This window comes from Eptatretus burgeri, chromosome 7 (assembly GCF_056783735.1).
Source record: "Eptatretus burgeri isolate ZD-2024b chromosome 7, Ebu_testis_v1, whole genome shotgun sequence".
In the NCBI taxonomy this organism is placed as follows: Eukaryota; Metazoa; Chordata; class Myxini; order Myxiniformes; family Myxinidae; genus Eptatretus; species Eptatretus burgeri.
The window spans coordinates 26,939,856-26,961,863 of record NC_140967.1 but is presented as its reverse complement, the minus strand read 5'-3'; the positions used below and the strand labels follow the sequence as shown (position 1 = coordinate 26,961,863).

At 49.1% G+C, this 22,008-nt stretch overlaps 1 protein-coding gene across 1 annotated transcript in view; it reads right to left on the bottom strand.

Annotated features, from left to right (window-relative positions):
• Positions 1-20,141, bottom strand: part of LOC147022870 (neutral amino acid transporter A-like) — a 46,106-nt gene extending 25,965 nt beyond the window's left edge. Inside the window, exons 1-3 of the mRNA XM_085887770.1 lie at positions 19,532-20,141; positions 3,613-3,655; positions 3,198-3,281 (exon numbers count right to left, since the gene is read on the bottom strand). Coding sequence (XP_085743896.1) covers positions 3,198-3,281; positions 3,613-3,655; positions 19,532-20,031 — 627 coding nt within the window. The 5' untranslated portion in view covers positions 20,032-20,141. The remainder of the gene's footprint in view (positions 1-3,197; positions 3,282-3,612; positions 3,656-19,531) is intronic.
• Positions 20,142-22,008: the final 1,867 nt, after the last annotated feature.

Sequence of the window (22,008 nt, the reverse complement as noted above, 5' to 3'; positions counted from 1 at the left end):
AAACTCTATTCCTCACTCTCCATGCACTGCCCTCACACCCCCAGGAATACCTGTGGCTACGGCTTCCCCTCGACTCCCACCTCTTGTTCATGTGTGTTGTACCATCCAACAAACAGTGATGACTCCATTTACGTCTCGCTCGCTGACAACACGTACCAACTTCTATCTACTCACCCCAACTCTCTCTTCCTCATATGTGGTGTCTTCATTTGGCATCATGCCAGTTGGCTGGGTGTGGGTATCTTCTCTCACCTGTCACGACACTTCATCAAGGACTTCTGTAACTCAATGGGACTGACACAATCTGTCAACTTCCATACCCGGATCTCAATAAACGGTACTCCATTTCTTCTGCATTTGGTTGTGACCAATTTCCCTGCAATATATCCGCCGTTCTTCTTTTGCTCCAATCGGTTCATCTACCATATGCTTGCTAAAGTGGACATCTCTCTGGCCATTTTCAGAGAACCACCTCAGCGCCGACGAGTCTGGAATTTCACTCAGGCTGACTGCAGAGACTTGAAGCAGCCATCAAACTTCTCGACTGGTCTCCCATTTCTACTTTCTCCGACATAAACTCATTCTTGGAATTCTTTCGAAGAAATTTGCTCTCTCGTGCACAGATTTATCCCATCTCGGCTTCAGTTGTCATACCCTTCCTCCCACCCATGGTACACTGAAGCTTGTGGCGAGGCAGTTGCCCTGAAACAAATTGCCTTTGCCTCATGGAAGGCAAATCCAACTGAAGGCAATCTCAGTTCCTTCCACAAAGCTCAGAACAAGTGTGTGTCTACACTCAGGAGAGCCAGAAAACAACATCTTTCTCATCTCAAGTCTGAACTATCAAACCTATCTCCCCACTCAAAATCCTGATGGCATCTGGTCAGGTCTGTTTCTGGTGTATGTTCACCTTCCATCCCCTCCCTCAAATGGCCACACAGCTGACACTGCACGCGAAAAGGCTGAATGTCTAAACTCTGTGTTTGCTTCTAAAGCTTGCGTCATAAACCAATCACTTTCTGTACCCACCTTACCCAGTCGCACCTGGACTCTGTGTCCTTTTCTCCCAACAAGGTGGAGAGCTTGCTGTCAAACCTTGACTCTGATTCTGCAACCAGTCCAGACGGCATCAGCCCATATGTCCTAAAAACATGTTCTGCTGCTCTCGCTCCCCCACTGTCTGTTCTATTCACCCTCTCATTTGCTCAAGGCCATCTGCCATCTGCTTGGAAATCAGCACACATGACCGCTCTGCATTAAAAAGGTGCAAAAACAGACCAATCAGCTTGCTCCCAATCATCAGCAAGGTTATGGAATCCATCACTGCTTCTGACATTAAATCCTTCTTCTTCTCCAATGGCTTGATTTCCGATCATCAATTTGGTTTCAGACCAGGTCACTCTACCCTGGACATCCTGCTTCTGCATTTCCAACAATGGATGGTGGTCCTCAATGCCAGACATGAGATCAGAGCCATCTCCTTCGACACATCGCGAGCTTTCAATATGGTCTGGCACCCCGCACTATTCACCAAACTCTTTTCTTATGGTATGCAAAGCCATCTCCACTCATGGCTCGCAAACTTCCTCTCCTGTCGCAGCCAACATGCGGCCCTAAATGGAGTTCTCTGATCCCCTCTTCCTGTCAAAGCTGGAGTTCCTCAAGGCAGTGTTCTGGGCCCTGTGCTTTTTCTGGTTTTCATCAATGATCTCTCCGACTCTGGAAAATCCTCTCTATCTCTTTGCTGATGACTCCACCCTCTGCCATACCATCTCATCCCTCAGATCAGCAGACAGCAGCCTCTGCAGACCTGGATTAAAAAAAAAAAAATCACAAGCTGGTCAAACACTTGGGATACGTCTTTCAATCCTGACAAATCTTGCACTCTACGTCTCTCCGAAAGGACCATCTGGAAAACCTCCCAATCTATTTTCTCCGCAATCCTCTTGAAGAAGTCCTGTCATTCAAGCTTTTGGGCCTCACTATCTGCCATGATCTTTCTTGCAAAAGCCACATTTCCAAGCTGGCCTCCAAAGTGAGTCGCCGACTGGGCATCCTTCATCATGCAAAGTCCTTCCTTGGCACACCTGAGCTCCTGACCACATACAAAGCTTTCGTCTGCAGCCTGATGGAGTACTGCTCTCCCCTCTGGGCTGGTGCTCCTGCCTCACATCTAGCTCGGCTTCACACTGTGGAAACCAAAGCATTTACGATTAATGGTATCTCCCGCGATGAAGCAGAGTCTTTGGATCTCTCACTCTTGCACCACAGGCAGGTCGGTGGTTTTTCTGTCTTCTCCTGTCTGCTTTCCAGCCTTTCATTGCCTATACATTTCCACAGGGCATTCAAGGTCCACCAGCAACCCCCTTCTGGTGAAACTGACAAAAATCAAGAATCACTGCTCACCTTCACTCTTTCATTCCCCTTTTCCCCACCTCTGGAACAAACTAGCACACTCTCTTGAATCCCACTCTTCCCTTCAGGTCTTCAAAACAGCTGTTTCATGTTTCATAAAAAAAAAAACCTCTTATCTTCTTCCCCCATCTAAAACCATGATCTTTTCTACCCCCTGTTAACCTATCCCAAACCCACCTCCTTCAAATTCCCTGTTTTCCTTCCTGAAAGTCGTGTGGTGTCCATCTTGTTTATCCCGTGTACCCACCCCATCCCTCTCCCTTCCACAGATTACCTAACATCTCTGTTCCTTCCTGGTATGTGCTTCCCTTTGCCGCCCCTCTTGTTTCCTGCTGCCTTTATTGTATATTCTGTGTGTTGGCTGTAATCCAAGCCTTGATAATGTATAGAAATAAATAAATAAATAATTCATGTTTTTCAAATTAACTGTGACGCTTTCACGGCAGACCATGTGCGTGGGGCCTAAATTGCTAAAACTACGTGACGTTCTTGTGGGATTTCTCCTCACAACCCTAAAATTAGTAGGGATGGTTTAAATAAAGTAAGCACCTCACAGAAAACTAACTAATCTCACCGATCGGCTAATCGGGGTCCGAGCTTGCAACGTCGGGCTCAGTCACGTCACATGGCGATGTACTGTATAGCATTTGTAAATGTACAAAGGAAAAAAAACATTAAAAAAAAAGTCCATAACTGTGGATGGTACTAAAGGCAGCATGGCAGGCGAAATCCACCATACATTTTGGAAAATCTGAAATTTTTGTAAACCATAAATGATGTACCTTTTCATTAAGTAGAATTTGCACAACTTCACTTCCATTGGTCATGTTCACCCAGCGAGACACATTTATGTACACCGTTCCATACTAAGAAGAAGAAGAAGAAGAAGAAAAATATCAAATTGCTTCCAAAACTTGTTGCTCTATTCATCTTTCAATCATTCAACAAGGTGTACACTAAAAACCTTTTAAAAAATGAATGCAGCTTCGAGCTCATATTCAGCATGATTACATTTGCTGAAAGCACGTCATTATGGCATACAGAGGCAAGTTTTGATATTATAATGATCCCTTTTTATTAAAGAGCCACTTTTCATTCCCAATATTAGACAAACCAACACATAAAAAACTAAAAAGTTTATATGTGACGATGCATCCAAACATGCAAGGCAAAAAGACATATCGCATGTAACCTTACCGACTGAAATGCCGCAGCAACAAGGTTGGCAGGAAATATATTACTGTAAAAAACACAAGGGATCAGAAAGAAGAAATGTCAAATGGTTGCCTTTATGATAAAATCACAAGCAACAGGCAATTATTAATTGAACTCCTGAAGAGTAATGACTACTCAGGTTTGATCAAAATGGACGAATTGTAAGACTTGCGAAAAATGCACTGCAACCCACAAGATCAAGGCTCATTTCGCATGCTCCGGCATATCGGATAGACTATGTCATTTGCGACAATGGCTCACAGTGCCTGTGTTAATGTGGAACTTTACATCACACTGGGGTTTTCACTTCACGACCTCATCGCCAGAATACCCGCATAGTAATAGGCGGACTGAAAGTGCCGTCAAGCATTCGATCCATAACACTGAACAACAAAAATTTTTTACTGGAGATGTGTAAAGTGATTTAGACTAATTTGGGTACGCTGATTTCAAAAATCATAACCGTTTTGCTGTATCACGTCAGGATTTTCAGTAACAGAAATATTCCCATTGCCTAGAAGTCAGGATTTCAATGAAATTTACAAAAATTCATTTATTCATTTATTTCATCATGAATGCTTCAAAATTATAGAAATTACAGAAAAACTCCACTAGAATGTAATTAAAAATGCTTTAGGCATTTGGCTTTGCGTTTGTGCTGCTCTGTGTCAGTTTCACGATGCAGGAACCAGCAGAAATCGCCCATCATGTTCGGGTTGTGCCGCCCTTGGTAACGCGTCTCCATGAGTGAAATCTCTTGGTGGAATCGCTCGCCGTGCTCGTCCGAGACTGCTCCCAAGTTGTCAGGGAAGAAGTTCAGGTGCTGGTGTAGGAAATGGATTTTCAGGGACATCCTGGAGCCAAGTTTCCTGAAGGACTCCAGCAGCTGCTGCACTATTTCTTCATAGTTGTCCGCGCGCTCGTTCCCCAAGAAGTTGTCCGTCACAGCTTTGAAGCTCCTCCACGCTGCCAGCTCTTTGGGGTTTAGAGTTGTCGGAAAAGTTTCGTCCTTCATAATCTGTCGGATTTGCGGTCCAACAAAGACACCAGCCTTGATCTTGGCCTCCGACAAGGTGTTGCCAAACTTTTCCTTGAGGTATAAAAACCCACGCCCATTCAGATCCATTGCCCGTACAAAACTTTTCATCAAGCCGAGCTTTATGTGGAGTGGTGGAAGGAAAACCTTGGCTGGGTCGACAAGGGCGACATGCTTCACGTTGTGTCGACCAGGTACATGCTCTTTTCGCTCTTCCCAATCTTTCTTCGTCCAGTGATTCTTGTCGTCTCTGCTATCCCAGAGACAAAGGAAGCACATGTATTTCGTGTAGCCTGACTGCAGCCCTAACAACAGCGCCACCACTTTCAAGTCTCCGCAGATGTGCCAGTTGAAGTCATTGTACTTAATGGAATCAAGCAGCTGCCGCATAGTCTCATAGGTCTCTGTCATGCCGAACGCGTGAGCCAGTGGGACTGATGGTTTCTCGTTGCCATTGTGGAGCAAAACAGCCTTCAAGCTGTTCTTCCCGAGTCGATGAAGAGGCGCCAGTCTGCAGGATCGTGATCACACCCAAGTTCTTTCAACAGACCGTTGATGTCACTGCAGAATGTCATCGTGTCTTCCATCTCAAAGAACTCAGCCATGTCTCTGTGACGTGCTCTGAACAAGGATATCTTGGTGTTAGGTTCAAGTAGATTCCACTGCTGCAGCCTTGATCCAAGCAGCTCTGCCTTCGCCTTTGACAGCGAGAGATCTCTTACAAGATCATTTAAGTCTCCCTGGTTCAGAAGGTGTGATTCTTGAGTGTCGGGTTCAAAAGGTTCATCATCACCATCCTCTTCACCACTGCTTACAGCTATGTTCTGATCAGCTGGAGGTGTTGGAACGGGGTTCTCGTCATCATGAGGCACAGGTTTACGAGCAGAGACGCAGTCAGCGTACTTGATGTGACCTTTATTCTTCTTGTTGAAGCCGGCGATGCTTGTGCAGCAGAAATAACAATCATCATGATGATTCTGCGGCTCACGCCATATCATGGGCACCGCAAATGGCATGCTCGCGCGCTTGCCCACCAACCACTGAGTCAAGGGTGTGTGACAGCTTGTGCAGCAGATGTGTGGTGCCCAGCTCTGTTCTTGGTCCCCCACCTTACACCCGAAGTAGTGAAAGTAGGCGGCCTTCATTTTCACTGCTGTAGATATACTTCGCTGTTGATCTTTTTTGGTATACCGACCACAGACATAACAGAAGTTGTCAGGATGATTGGTACAGGAACGCCTACTCATCTTTATCTGAAAGAAAGAAATATAACACAAGTTAACAACAATTGTACGAAATAGACATGTTAAAGACATATGTAAATTTCATTGAAATCCTGACTTCTAGGCAATGGGAATATTTCTGTTACTGAAAATCCTGACGTGATACAGCAAAACGGTTATGATTTTTGAAATCAGCGTACCCAAATTAGTCTTAATCACTTTACACATCTCCAGTAAAAAAAATTTTTTGAAATTTGTTGTTCAGTGGAAATCGGATACTTACCTCACTTTACTGGACTACAGGAACTCCCCATCTCAGGATATGGGTTACAGTCCAGCCCACCTCATGGGTCGCTGACCATGAACAATACCTCCATCCACCGGAGATGCCCTCTTTGCCTTGCACACCCCATTTCAGATCGATCAGATGAAGTCAGAACACCCGATGGACGTGTGCATCATTGGAACAGACGGCAACTCTGGCAATCAAAAGAGACGAATGATGACACCGATGCAGGTTAGACTGAGTCTGAGGTTTGTCAGGCCCCTACAGATGGTAGTGACAAATGGTTTGACCAGCATTCAGTCACTGAAAGACAGTCTGGCAGACTTGTATGCAGGCCCGCCAGGTTGGATGATGTTGTCTGTGACCCATGAGATACGAGAAAACTGTTTGACATTAGTCCTTCAGTGCATTTCTTTGTTAAATTGTTGGTGGTTCTCAATAATGGGATAATACTTGTCAACAGGGTTCATATCACTTGTAGTGCTAATCTCGTGGAACTCATGTTAACTATTGTACCATGTCAATCACTTGTGTGATCTTCAAATAAAGTGAGACGTTATAGTAGTGTATGCCACACCAACCAGGTGGTGCCAGTGGATTACGTGTGTGTATGTGTATGTGTATGTGTATGTGTATGTGTATGTGTATGTGTATGTGTATGTGTATGTGTATGTGTATGTGTATGTGTATGTGTATGTGTATGTGTATGTGTATGTGTATGTGTGTGTGTGTGTGTGTGTGTGTGTGTGTGTGTGTGTGTGTGTGCACCACGCATGGCATGCCAGAAACAATGCAAGTTGCTTGGTGCCTTTATGTCGTACGCTTGAGTCCCAGAAATACATTTTCTAGTAACCCTAAGGTGTCACCTGTTATTCCTACACCTTCAGCCTCAGTGTGAAACGGAACAACCGTCATCCATTACTAATGTGATTACAGCAGAAAGCTCTTAACCACTCCAGGAGGCATGACTGCTTCACCTGGAACATCATTTCCCATTCTGGACAGAATCAAGATGGTTCAAATGTCCAAGTACTGTATTCACAAAAAACGGCTGTTCTGGTGAAGACCATTTTTGAGCATAATATCGAGCAGTCAGTTACATTTTATCAAATATAGCCAACAACAGCAGTTCATGTTTTCATTACATACCAATAAAATAACCAATTAATTATAATCTTTCCAGCAATGCTCAGGTACTTCCAGGAGCTGACATCACCAAAAATAACCCAGGATGGTCACAAAATAACATTATTCACAATAGGTTGGCAACTATTCCACATGCTTGACTGGCCTAGTGGCCTCCTGCATTTTAAGTTCCTTGTAAAGCGACAAGGCTATGATGAATCGGCAGCTCTGTGAACAGTGAATACCTTGTGTTCCTTGTACCACTGCATATCCCGTATAGCGTCTGCAAAATGGATAAACATTGAATTCCTTCCATCACCAAAAATCCCGAAACAGTAAATCAACGCTCTTGTATGCCTGGTGTTGGCTTAATGGTTAGGGTGGCGGGCTTGGGAACCGACGATCCTGAGTTCAAATCCCACTCAGCTGTTGAATCAATACCAGGTGGGGTTGACTCTACCTGTCATCCTTCCGAGGTCAGCAAAATGAGTGCCAGCTTGCTGGTATACTGTGTCGGAGTGGCAACCTGTCCAGGATTGTTCCCAATAGCCAAGGAGACTGCTTGGGCAGCACCAACGCTCTGGACAGAGTATGGTCCCGATGGATGGATGGAATGCTCTTGCCTCAACTCCATTTCCTCCAATAATCCCTATCCTACACTTATGCATCAATTCTACTCCCCCAGATCCTCCATCGCTTTTACAGAAATGTATATGGAAGCAGAGGATGGCTGATCCTGGAGATTTTTCAGTTCTTTGTGAAATTGATACTTTTGATGGGGCATGTGCAAGTGAACGCAAGCTGATCTGCCAGCATTTCCAGTGATGATCTAAAAGGGTCTTAAAGGCCTTCACTGTGGGGGCCCCAACTACGTGTTGTGGAAGACAGTTTCAATCAGTGATTTTTTGACGAAAGAATCCTTTTTGATGTTTGGTCTGCTTAAAAAAAGATTCCATTTGTGACCTCTCGAAGTTAGAGAAAATAAATAAATTGCCTTCATATAGAAAACGATCTTGAGAAATCCTGGCGCAGCAATTTAAATTTTTGAAGACCTGGATCAGGTTATCCGTCTTGCATCGATAAATAATTCAGGGAGTGCAGGTCTAATCTCTCAAGCCTGTGTTGATGTGGCACAAGCCTTAGATAGCTTTTCTCTGAACCCTTTCCAGTTTAACTGTGTCATAAAATGCAGGATCCCATGCCAGATGACGATAAGGACGGGTCTCACAAAGGACTGTCACCTACATAAATCGAGGTGTTCTTGCATATTCATTGGAAGATCATAAATATAAATGACAGAGTGAAAGACCCAACATGCTACCCTGCCATCGCCCACACAGCAGCAGAATGTGGAGGCGGCAAAAATGAACAAAGAATGTTTTGTGGAATTACACGAGTTTTTTTTTAATTTAAACGTCAGGTGTCTTTTGGGACTGCCACTGGAAACATGCAACTCGATGTCACCTGCTGCATGGTCGGGTTGTTGGCGACTAAACCAACACCCCTCACTGGCTTTTCTCGTGGGGAGGGTTAACTGTGACACCTTGCCATGACTAAAAAAAAAAAACACCTGACAAAGGGAGGATGAGCCCCCTTCGGGAGCCAACGGCCATCCAGTACAGAGATGGTGTGGTAGGAAAATTAATTTTTCCACCTGGCCGAGTTACCCTCTCCTGCACAGTGGTTTCCTTCTTTCAAGACTAGGTGAAGGTTTTGCCAGGATAAAACAAAAAAGGACACACAAAAGTAAGCGAGGAGACCGTCTCTGTGTTTTCCCTTTAATATGAACTGTTAATGTGCACGGCCGGTGAAAGTGCCACCACGGTTGTGAAACACCGGGATGACAGTTTATAGCTGTGTAGAGATTCGAACCGTGGCTGGACAGCTGAGAGGTGAGTGTGCGTAGTCGAGGTTTAGGGCTCTCAGCCATCCTGTGTTGAAGTAAGAACCATGAATGGCACCTGAAAACTGCTGGGAGTGGTGCAGACCCCAAGAGGTTTGGAACTTTGTAAAAAAATCAATCACACAGGCAATGTCCCTAACACATTCATTGCACTCCACATCCTCTTCACCCTCACCGTTCCTGTAACAAATGGTGAGCGAAGCTTTTCCGTTCACACCTTCGTTCAACAAATATCTCTCCACCTCAAGAATAGAACATGACATTGCACAAACATCCACCTGTAGGAACTTGTTGATGCATTTAGTAAACTCAAAGCATGGAAGTTAAAACCCTAAAGATCAACTTTGTTGGAGGAACACATGGTATAACATCATGTGATAAAAAAATAACTAATCATTATAAAAGTGCATTTCTTCATGTACATCGTGTCCTTATAAAAGTGCAGCACAACGAGAATAGGTAATAAACGTGAGATTCGACTTTTCATGTAAAATAAATTTAATTATAAATGCAATGAATTCCTTGACCAGCATGGGGGGGGGGGGGGAGGGGGTGCATCGCTGAAGGTTAACCACAGCACTGAATACCCTTGTATACCCTCGATGTACCGGCCCTGAACTCACTCCACGTAAAGGCCCTGTCACACCTTGACGATTTAGCCAACGTATGCCTGACGTGTGCAAAATTGGGCTAAAACGCCGGAACACGTCGAATACGTTATGGGTAAGTTTGTATACGTTAAGAGCACGCTGGCATACGTCGTAGTACGCTGGCATACGTCGTCGTTCGCCGAGCTGTTAGACAAATTTTCCATGCTTGAAATTTCCCGACGTATGCCAGCGTATGACTCACACGTTCCGCATAATGCTGGCCATAAGTTGTAGGCACGTTACATGATCGTTGACACACGTTACTTGTAATGTACTCATAAGTCGAAACACGTCAATGTAATGGTTAGCGTCAGTGTTCCAGACTCCCTGTTTTTTTTTTTGTTTTCTTCGGTATGAGTGATGTTGACACTTCGATTTCTAGTGCGGTTATAATATTGTTGTGGTTACCAAATTCGCAAACCACCATTCAGGTCCCTTAGGTGAGGTATCTCGGTAAGTACATGTGTAGTTAGGCCCAAACCCGTTGTCTAGTGGGAATACATGTCATTTATGCGTGCTGCGACTCTTCAGGATAGCCGTTTTTCTTTTGCTATCTTTATTTTGGACCAACCGCCATGATTACCACCACAACCACAACATCAACCACCGACCACAACGCCGCTTCACCACAACCGCCACGACCTTCACGTCACACCTCGCAGCCGTCGCATCGCCACCGTTCTTGCGCCGCCTGTGGGTACCGGTGTTGGACTCGTGCAGGGCGCGCGCCGAACAGCGTGTACAAAATCACGGATTTTGTGCTTCAAAAACGGATCAAAAACGACACACGCCCACTTTTTGCCGTCCAATCGGTGAGCGAGGGGCGATTTGGCCCCGCCTCCAGGGCGATCGATATATGCAAATTTGTGGATCAAAAAGCCTTCACGCCCACTTTTTCTCGGGCCAATGGGGAGCGAGGTGAAAGGTCGAAGGGAGGGGGTCAAAGATGAGAGGGCGAAGTTACGGGGCGGATAAAAGGACCATGTTCGTCAGTCCAGGAGAGTCCAGAGGCGGAGAGTAGGAGAGTAGGAGAGTAGGAGAGTAGGAGAGTAGGAGAGTAGGAGAGTAGGAGAGTAGGAGAGTAGGAGAGTAGGAGAGTAGGAGAGTAGGAGAGTAGGAGAGTAGGAGAGTAGGAGAGTAGGAGAGTAGGAGAGTAGGAGAGTAGGAGAGTAGGAGAGTCGGAAAGTCGGAAACAGAGAGTCAAGACTTCGCGGGCGGTGGAGCTGCTCGTCGTGTGCGTTGGAGTCGGAACGGAGGGGACGGAGCTGTGGAAAGGCGGCGACACCAGACGAGGGGGTGCTCGCGTCGTGCAGGGAGCTGCACCCGAGGGAGGCCGACAGCGCGACCTGGCCGAGGTGGAGACGCTCGTCGCGGGATAATAAAGATCCTCTATACCCCGAGCATCAGCAACCCCCTCCTGTTTCCCCCCGCGCTGAGATAGTGCGACCAAGGGGGCCCCTTTCCCACCCCCTACCAGACACCGTCCACGAGGCCCGCGGAGTTGAGGCGCCATCGCCGCTCCGCGTCTCATCACCAGTCGGGTAGGCGCGACCCGGTCTCGGCCTCAGGCCCGCCTCATCCTTGAGGGTATTCTTTTCCTTGGTTTTGGGTATGTGTTGTCGGCGCCGTCTGTGAAGTAGAATTGTATAAGTGTTGCCGTGTGCTCGGTAGTCGGTATTAGCTCTGCATTGTGTTTTCGCTTTTATATTTGCTTTTTGTGTAAATTGCATTGTGTCTTTTCTGTGTGCTTTTGGTGGAATTGAATATGTGTGCTTCCCGTGTGCCGCGAATAAATGTGCTTTGTGTCGAACTGTTTCCCGCTTCGCTTCGTCATTTCTCCCATTGAATCCTCATCTTGCTTCACGTAAAGGGTTGGTAGTGGGCTGAATACGCCCGATAATTAATCGAACCGTCGAGGTCGACGATAACACCGCTCGGTTATTCTGATAGTACGGAACGGGTCGCTTAAGTGGCCCGTGTCCGAAGTCGACCTGCGGCGAGGTGCGATCGCCCGGTCTACCCTCCGCGTGGGTACTTAGGTAGGTCGAATTTGGCGAGCAACCCTATCCCACGCGGGGGCTGATTGGCTCGATCGCGGTGAGACCGAAAGGTCCACCCGTGACTGGTTCCCGGCGTTAGTCCGAGAGGGTCACGACTGGATTGTCCGTCCGGTGGGCGACGTGCCGCGATTCGAGTTACGTGGCCGTCAGCACGCCGGCGGGCGCGAATCCGCAACACTGGTGTCAGGTCGTGCGATACAAATTCATCGCCCTCCTCGCGGCACTGGTATCGGAGAACAGGAAAACGGGCTCTCCTGTCTCCGGCTAAATTCACGGGAATCGGTCCAGGGGTGAGAGAAGCGACCCCCGATTCCCTCCAAATTACGAGCGAGCTAAATTAACCCTTCACGAGAAGCAAGATGGCGTCTCAAGGCGAGCGGGAGCCGGGGGTATTAGAAATGTATATGTGTAGTAGTGTAGAATCCATGGTCCAGGATGGAATCCCCGAGCAGGAAATGTTGATTGTGCAGGAACACGGACTCGCCCAACTGAACCCAGAGCCCGAAATGGGTGCGGCAGCGGCCGCAGTGTATGACACCTCCCCCCCCCCCTCTCCACCAAAACCCTTCCCCGATCCCTGCCGAAACGGCTCACCCAAGCGCACCCGACATGGCCCAGCTATGCGCCATGCTGGCGGCAATGAACGAAAAGATGGATGCGAATACACAAAAATTGGATGCGAATACACAAAAATTGGATGCGAATACACAACAAATGAACGGAATGGAAACAAACATAAAAAAAGAAATGAAAGCTACGGGGTGAGACGCAGAACATGGGCCGATGCCTGCAGGCGGGCATGAAGGCCGTGACCAGGGAGCTGGGAATGGCGACTCCACGTGTAGAAGCAAACGAGCTGGAAGGGGGTGCAACGGCTGACAGGCCCGCGGTGGAGGCGGGTGAAAAAATAATTCAGGGGGCGTGTTGGGCGAGGGTCGTGACAGAGGAATCGACGGTGACCAAAAGGGAAAAGTTAAATGGGGAGACCAAAACGTGTGAGACGAGACACGAGGTGACGACAAAGGAAATAATAATAGTTGAGACACGGGAGATAGAGGGTGAATTGGACGGGGTAAGTGATGCACACACACACACGGAGGTAGTGGAGGATAATGGGGGTGAGCTCGCGGAGCGTGCAGGGACCCGGTGCGAGCACCTGGATGGCCTCCTCCAGGAACGAGGGGAGGGAGTATGCCCCCTTGAGGTGAGTCACGACCAGGTGAGTTCGGTCGTGCTTTGCGAGGTTGAGGGGACGGGTGCTGTGGACGGGTGCACGGAGAGCTTGGGGGGTATAGAGGCCCCGGAGACCCTTGTGGGGACACAAATCCCCAGTGTGGTTGTCCCTGTGTGTGTGGTGCAAGGTGTGAGTGCGGCACCGTGTGTGGAAGCGACCACGTGTGTGAGTGGTGTGGTGGCGATGGTGCCGGAGTACGTGCTTCCCCAGCACGCCATGTGTGGATGAGGCACCGCGGGTGAGTGCCCCCGCGTGTGTGAGTGAGGCACGGAGTGTGGATGAGGCACCGCGGGTGAGTGCCCCCGCGTGTGTGAGTGAGGCACGGAGTGTGGATGAGGCACCGCGGTTGAGTGCCCCCGCGTGTGTGGATGAGGCACGGAGTGCGAGTGAGGCACCGCGGGTGAGTGCCCCCGCACGCGTGAGTGAACGGCCGTGTGCAAGGTCGCTGTGTGCAAGGGAGACCGTGTGTGTGAGAGAGCGGTATGAGAGGGAGATGTCGGTTGGCATGCGGGAGCACGCAGCCGCGTCTCCCGGTGTGAGTTTAATGGTGTGGACTGTGTGCGTCGTAACACGCAGGTATGCGTGTGTGGAAAGGCGGCGACGACGGCGACATGTGATGAAAGAAAGCCGGGTAGCGGCTGTAGCTGTTTCGGGGACCGTGCCGGGTTCGCCCAGCAGTGAGCACGAGGTTCGTGCTGTGCAACGCACGAGACCGCCACGTGCTCGCTTGCGAGAGTGAAGTCCCGGTCCGGAAACGTCAGCGGTGGATTTGCCGATCCCGCGGACGGACAAAGTTTAGGCAGGTAAATGGATTTGGACCGGACGGGTTCTCCACGCGACCGTGTGTGTTAAGCTCCAACGGGCAAAGCACATGTGTTCGCGTGGGGAACCCCTCGAGACGTGGGGCTTGTGTTTTTTTTTTATGCGCACGGTGACGCCATGGCTGCACGTGGGGTTGGAATCCGGCAGGAGGGGTATCCCTGCCGGATGATACCGTCCAAGGAGGGACGAGGAACACGTGCAGCTGCATGACATCACGGGCAGGTGCAAAGTGCGCGAGTTGCCGCGCAGGTGCTGCGCATGAAAAAATAAAAATAAAAAATAAAAAAAACAAGCCTCACTTTCGGGTGCACAGGATTCCTGGGCAAGGGGTGAAAGACCCCCTTACCTGGGCACAGGATGAAAACTAGTTAGGGGGAAGGGTTAGCTTAGTTAGACCGACTCCATGGGGCAGGGGTAAGTCCTCATGGAGTCCGTGGAAAGGATTAGTTAGAGGGATTGTAGCCAGATTTAGGTTGGGAAAATGGAGTATGGCATTATTTGGAGACAGTGACAGACGTGTGGATGTGTAGTGGGGACGTAGTTTAGATACGTAGTGTTAAAAGGAACGTGCTACTAGTTTAAGGGACGACGTGGGAGCACGAGTTAATTAGGGGATGTAGTTGGGAGGATGGCAGAGTTCAGTGGTGTGTGTGTTGAAGAGTTGTTGGTGAGTGGATTGGAAGCATGTGCTTGGTGAGTGAGTGAGGCCAGCGGGTCTGTGTGTGTGTGGAGCGAATGGGGAATGCATGGTGCGATGAGTGATTGGGGGGAGGAGTGACTCCCGCCCAAGGGACCCCCAGGGTCAGTGTAGAGTGAGTTAGCTGGGTTAGTCAAATTAACAAAAATGGAGGTCGTTTTGCTGTTGGTGGGAATGTAGGCTCGAAACCCATTTGGAGGGGTGCAGGAGCCCTGTTGACGGGCTTGGGAGCATGGCTGCGAAAGGTGAGTATCGCTGAGTGGGTACCCCGGGCACCAGGCTAGTCGGCCGCGGTAGGCCAAGGGCCCATGGGGGGCCGGGATAGAGTAGTGGGCACGGGTGCGCCTGCTTGGTGCGGGGGCCCGGGGCGCCATTAGCCGCGTGGGCAGTGTTGTGGGCACGGGTGACCCTCGGAAAGGGGCCCGGGAGGCCGGCCTGCCACGTGTGCGTTTCAGGGGAGGTGCCATGGGGGGTACTCCCCGGTGTTAGGGAGCTGGTAGGCTCGGAGGCAGTGTAGTGCCCGGGGGTGCCATAGCGGGAGATTCGGCAGAGGGTCGTGCCTGCCAAAGGGAGCCACGTGTCCCAGCCAGGAGACCGTGTGAGGGCACGGAGAGAAAATTGGGGGGCGAGGCCCGAAATTGTGAGGACACCAACACAGGCGACGGGAATCTGGGTTGTTAGAACCAATAGTTTAAGCGAGAGGCGCTTGTTGAAAGCCCCGGGGTAGTCTAACAGTTAAATGGTTAGGGTAGATTAGGAGATGTACCCCTCCGCACCATCCATCCCCTCGCTGTCGTTGTGGGCCGCTGGACCCACTTGGTGTTAAGATCGCCGAACTCTGGGGAGGCCATCCTGAGGCTTCGTTGGGCCTCGACACAGGACGTTAGCTCTCCCTTGTTCCCCTCCGGGAAGGGAACGTAGGGGTTGGGAGTAGGCTAGGTGACAGGATAGGTTAGCCGAACAAGGACGATAAAGGGGGTTAGGGGACGATTTATAGAGGGGAAGTAAAAAATAAAAACAACAAAAAAATAAGTTGGGGCTAAATTGGGGTTTGACAAATTAAGGGAGTGGGTATGTACAGTGACAGGCAAAGGCGATAGGTGGAAGGGAGACAGGTAGGTAGGTCCGAGCCCGCCTTCCAAGTGGCCAGCACCACCGCACTCCCTCCACCAACCTCCATTGAACGGCAAAGGGCTGGCCAACTTCATCGGCTGGCCGTGTTTTGCTTCAAGGCGGAGGCCGGCCAACTTCATCGGCAGCTGTGTGCTGCAAGGCCTGTGCCGGCCAGTTCATCTGCTGGCTGTTTTTCTTCAAGGCCTGTGCCGGCCAGTTCATCTGCCGGCTGTGTTTGCCTGCAGCAGCCTTCTTCTGCGGGCTGTGTTTGCCTGCTGCCTTTGCCATGCCATGCCCACTGCCCATGTTCACCAGCCCCGTTCAAATTTTTGCTTTGCCCCACCCCCCTGTTCATTGCCATGTGCGCCAGGATCAAGGCAACAGTTTGCAAGCTGCGAGAACTGCCCCGTTGGCAGCTCCAACACGGGCCTGCAGTGGCGGCCCGTGCACCGTGTTTGTGTTCATGCATCCATTCGTTGTGCTCATTGCGTGTGCCACTTGAGCTGGCACGGAGACTACGTTGTGCAGCCCATGCACCGTTGTGGTTCACTGCGTTCAGTTAAAAAGGGAAGGCCTTGGACTGCGTGTGAGCAGCCAGCCACGTTACCTGTCACCTGCATTGTTTGAGCCAGAGACTGCATGTGGGCAGCCTGGCTCCCTGTTAACTGCTTTCTTTTTGCAGAGTTCAATGATCCTGGGCCATGGTTTAGTGTAAAATTTGTAAGTTAAGGTTAAGATGTACTGTAAATATGAGTGCGCCCCCGGCATGTATGTCTTAGCGCCGGCAATTTTATTTAAGTCGTCCGTGTGAGTGAGTTTGTTTAGGTAGTTACGCAGCCCTCAGGTTATTTATTTTGGGGACACGAATACCATGAATGTCGCACTCAGGGATCCGTAGGTAAAATGTACTAGGGGAAAACTACACATGATGGCACACGAAAATTTGACGACTCGGGACGAGTCTGTAAAAAGGGGAGGGGGTAGTGTTGTGGTTACCAAATTCGCAAACCACCATTCAGGTCCCTTAGGTGAGGTATCTCGGTAAGTACATGTGTAGTTAGGCCCAAACCCGTTGTCTAGTGGGAATACATGTCATTTATGCGTGCTGCGACTCTTCAGGATAGCCGTTTTTCTTTTGCTATCTTTATTTTGGACCAACCGCCATGATTACCACCACAACCACAACATCAACCACCGACCACAACGCCGCTTCACCACAACCGCCATGACCTTCACGTCACACCTCGCAGCCGTCGCATCGCCACCGTTCTTGCGCCGCCTGTGGGTACCGGTGTTGGACTCGTGCAGGGCGCGCGCCGAACAGCGTGTACAAAATCACGGATTTTGTGCTTCAAAAACGGATCAAAAACGACACACGCCCACTTTTTGCCGTCCAATCGGTGAGCGAGGGGCGATTTGGCCCCGCCTCCAGGGCGATCGATATATGCAAATTTGTGGATCAAAAAGCCTTCACGCCCACTTTTTCTCGGGCCAATGGGGAGCGAGGTGAAAGGTCGAAGGGAGGGGGTCAAAGATGAGAGGGCGAAGTTACGGGGCGGATAAAAGGACCATGTTCGTCAGTCCAGGAGAGTCCAGAGGCGGAGAGTAGGAGAGTAGGAGAGTCGGAAACAGAGAGTCAAGACTTCGCGGGCGGTGGAGCTGCTCGTCGTGTGCGTTGGAGTCGGAACGGAGGGGACGGAGCTGTGGAAAGGCGGCGACACCAGACGAGGGGGTGCTCGCGTCGTGCAGGGAGCTGCACCCGAGGGAGGCCGACAGCGCGACCTGGCCGAGGTGGAGACGCTCGTCGCGGGATAATAAAGATCCTCTATACCCCGAGCATCAGCAACCCCTTCCTGTTTCCCCCCGCGCTGAGATAGTGCGACCAAGGGGGCCCCTTTCCCACCCCCTACCAGACACCGTCCGCGAGGCCCGCGGAGTTGAGGCGCCATTGCCGCTCCGCGTCTCATCACCAGACGGGTAGGCGCGACCCGGTCTCGGCCTCAGGCCCGCCTCATCCTTGAGGGTATTCTTTTCCTTGGTTTTGGGTATGTGTTGTCGGCGCCGTCTGTGAAGTAGAATTGTATAAGTGTTGCCGTGTGCTCGGTAGTCGGTATTAGCTCTGCATTGTGTTTTCGCTTTTATATTTGCTTTTTGTGTAAATTGCATTGTGTCTTTTCTGTGTGCTTTTGGTGGAATTGAATATGTGTGCTTCCCGTGTGCAGCGAATAAATGTGCTTTGTGTCGAACTGTTTCCCGCTTCGCTTCGTCATTTCTCCCATTGAATCCTCATCTTGCTTCACGTAAAGGGTTGGTAGTGGGCTGAATACGCCCGATAATTAATCGAACCGTCGAGGTCGACGATAACACCGCTCGGTTATTCTGATAGTACGGAACGGGTCGCTTAAGTGGCCCGTGTCCGAAGTCGACCTGCGGCGAGGTGCGATCGCCCGGTCTACCCTCCGCGTGGGTACTTAGGTAGGTCGAATTTGGCGAGCAACCCTATCCCACGCGGGGGCTGATTGGCTCGATCGCGGTGAGACCGAAAGGTCCACCCGTGACTGGTTCCCGGCGTTAGTCCGAGAGGGTCACGACTGGATTGTCCGTCCGGTGGGCGACGTGCCGCGATTCGAGTTACGTGGCCGTCAGCACGCCGGCGGGCGCGAATCCGCAACAATATAATATAATTAAAAGGCTGTCGCTCAACGATTTAAATCATAACTGTGGTACAGGGTCTGACTGCTGTGGTTGGTCCCTGTGCCACCTCCGCTTGCAAGTGCTGTGCAACTTCAATAAACTGTATATTCAAGAATCTTCTGTTGACTCCCCTCAATTCTTGGCCAGGATTATATATAACCATCATACCGAAGAAAAAAAAAAAAAAAACAGGGAGTCTGGAACACTGACGCTAACCATTACCTTGACGCGTTTCGACTTATGAGTAACGTACGTCGACGTGTGTCAACGATCGCGTAGCGTGCCTACAACGTATGCCAGCGAATGCGGAATGTGTGTCATACGTCGAGAAATTTTCAACATGCCGAAAATTTCTTGACGTACGCCAGCGTGCTCTTAACGTATACAAAACTTACCCATAACATATTCGACGTGTGCCAGCTTGGTTCGGCAAATTTTTCATACGTCGGCATACGCTGGCTAAATCGTCAAGGTGTGACAGTGGCTTCACACTTCGATGTCTAGTGCGGTTATGATTTGAATCGTCGAGCCGCAGCCTATTAATAGCCTACGCCACGTGATCTTCGGCGATACGCTGCCGCTCGCTATGCATAAGTTAGACTATCGTTGGGCATTGGTTGTGAACTCCGGCAACACACTCAGCATTCGTTGGTAAAAGTTATCTATATGTGATTAAAACGTTCTGTGTACGTTACTAATACGTTATGCATACGTCCAACACGTTATTATACGCCTAATTTTTTTTAAAAAAAAACATCAATAGTTCAGCGTACGCCAGCGTTTTACATACATTTTGATACGTTGCCATACGCTGGCTAAAACGTCAAGGTGTGACAGCGGCTTAAGACCACACACACTACACACTGCATCCAGTGTAAGGAGGAAAAACTTCCATTCAAGTGTACCACGGATTATTTAAATATATTATTTATTTATAAATATACACTTTTAATCAAATATATTCTTACTTTTTCTTAGGAATATATATTCCCCCCCTCTTTCAGCATACGTAATATATAGATCAAGATGGACCCGAAGGATGAGCACGAGGTTCTCACCGCGCGAGGTCCAGGAACGAGTCCGCCACGTCCTTCGGCTGGATCACTTGATCATCGAACAGGTTGGTCTCCGCTCCGCCGAGTCCCGGCTTTATAGCGAACGCGAGCACCATTCCGATGGACGACGCCACGAGGGTCGTACCCAGGAAGTACCCGATGGCCACGACGCCCAAACGGCCGAGAGCGCGCGTGTCCAGGCTCGCCGCGCCGCACACCAGGCTGCACACCACCAACGGGATGATCACCATCTTGAGCATGCGGATGAGGAGCTCTCCCGGGAAGGAGAAGTACAACTTGGAGGTGAGCGAGAGATCCGTGGTGGAGCGAACGGACACCCCGAGAATGACCCCCAAGATCACGCCGCCAACGGTCAGTAGGACCAGCAGGTTGTTGGTCACGAAGCGCTTCACGGCCGCCGCTCTCGTTACCGGTTCTTCCATTGGGTTGAGGTGCGCTGCCGGTTCACCCGTGAAGTCCCCGTTTGCTACCTTTTCTGTCATATTAAAAAGCTAACGTTACGTGCACTGCCACAAATACACCCGAAATGACTGCTATTTATATTGCTGAGGCGAAGGAGAAGAATCCCGCTCTCGGAACGCCTCTTCCCGCCCACGGAACGCCGCTTCCCGCTCTCGGAACGCCTGTCCCCGCCCACGGAACGCCTGTCCCCGCCCACGGAACGCCTGTCCCCGCCCACGGAACGCCTCTTCCCGCCCACGGAACGCCTGTCCCCGCCCACGGAACGCCTGTCCCCGCCCACGGAACGCCTGTCGACTCGCCGTGAAGGTTCTGATGCAATCGCAGAGAGAAATTTCGTTTGGGACAAACTCTTGAAATGTTGCGTTTGTACAAACGCCTCTGGTCCTGTTTGTACTTATGGTCGTCCATATTTCAGACCCATACTGCGAAGTACTGTCAATGTTTTCTGAGAGATTTGAACTCTTTATTTCTGTGGTTCTTTGGAGAAATATTAGACAAATATACAGGTAGTGGACGAACCACCACAACCTTTCACTTTTGGAACCAAGCACTCAGGGTTGCAGAGCTCTGAAGGTTGGCGCCACACGTGCACTCGTCCATCTGTCTGAATAAGCAAAATGAAACAAGAAACCAACGAAGGTCAAAGAGGAGGAGATTGGGACCATAGTTCATACTCTGTACAGAGCGTTGGTGCTGTTCAAGCAGTCTCCTTGGCTGTTGGGCACAATCTTGGACGGATCACCACTCCGACACAGGATACCAGCATGTTGGCACTCATTTTGCCGACCTCAGAAGGATGACAAGTCGAGTTAACCACACCTGGAACGAATTCAACAGCTGAGCAGGATTTGAACTCAGGACCCAAGGATCCAAAGCCCACCACCCTCACCATTAAATCAACACCAGGCATGTGAAGATCAAAGAGCAAGAAAAATAAATTAAAGAGGAAAACGAAGAACTCCAATTAGAATAATTTTTTTAATGGATTAATGACTCAAATAAGAAGAAATCAAAAGCAAGAAAACCAAATAAGCAAAAATCAAGAGGTCAAATTATAAGTCCACTTATTGTCCCACCCTTTCTGTCCCCATTGCATCTGCAACACCTGGAGGGGGGAAACAAAAATGAGGTGTGGGGAATTTCTCCTGGAGCAAGAGTGGGAAAGAACAAGGAAGGGATAGCTGAGTGAACCCACAGTCTCTCTGTTATAGTCTGGTCAAAAAAATGAGATGTGTCGCGAAATAACATACGAGAGGCATTTTTGAGGAAAAGTTGGCAACCGGTTTATTCCACCTAATTTGGGTGCGCTGAATTCAAATTTGCTGTCTGTCAAGCTGTATCTTGACCGCTTGACCCTCAAAATGACGTAATAATCCACGCCCCTTTTTGCCGAATATAAAAATATAATTCTCCTTAAAAATGGCATCTAAACTATCATGAGTGGTATCAAATTAAAGCTAATGACATGTACATTGCATTCATACTGTCAATGAATTAGTTTTGTATGATCTTTGGTCAATGAAATGCCAAAAGGTCATGATTTGTGTGAAATATACAATCAAAATTATACATACATTTATGGTCCTGTAATGAAAAGGAGAGGAAAGTCAACTTCTACTTTAATTAAAAGTTGGTCAGGTTTTGATTTAAAAAAAGGATTAATATGCATTTAATGTTGTTTGTAAGTGTGACCCATCTTGGTCTCTGAAAAAAATATAGCTTCTCTAGAGGGCGCTAAATCATCATATTGTGGCTACAGACTGTCTCTACTGCACACATCAGCACGTGTAATTGGACAAAAGTTACTCCATTGTTATATCAACAACCTTGTCAATTATACACGATTCTGGTAAGTTTTTAATATTTTGAGCACCAGTGTCATATTTTGTATGTAACAAGGCATCTGTGAATGTAATTATTTACATGATATTTCATGAATTTGAGTCCTTCCCTTGTATCACGTAATAAAATAACAGTTGCACCAAACACCACACTAA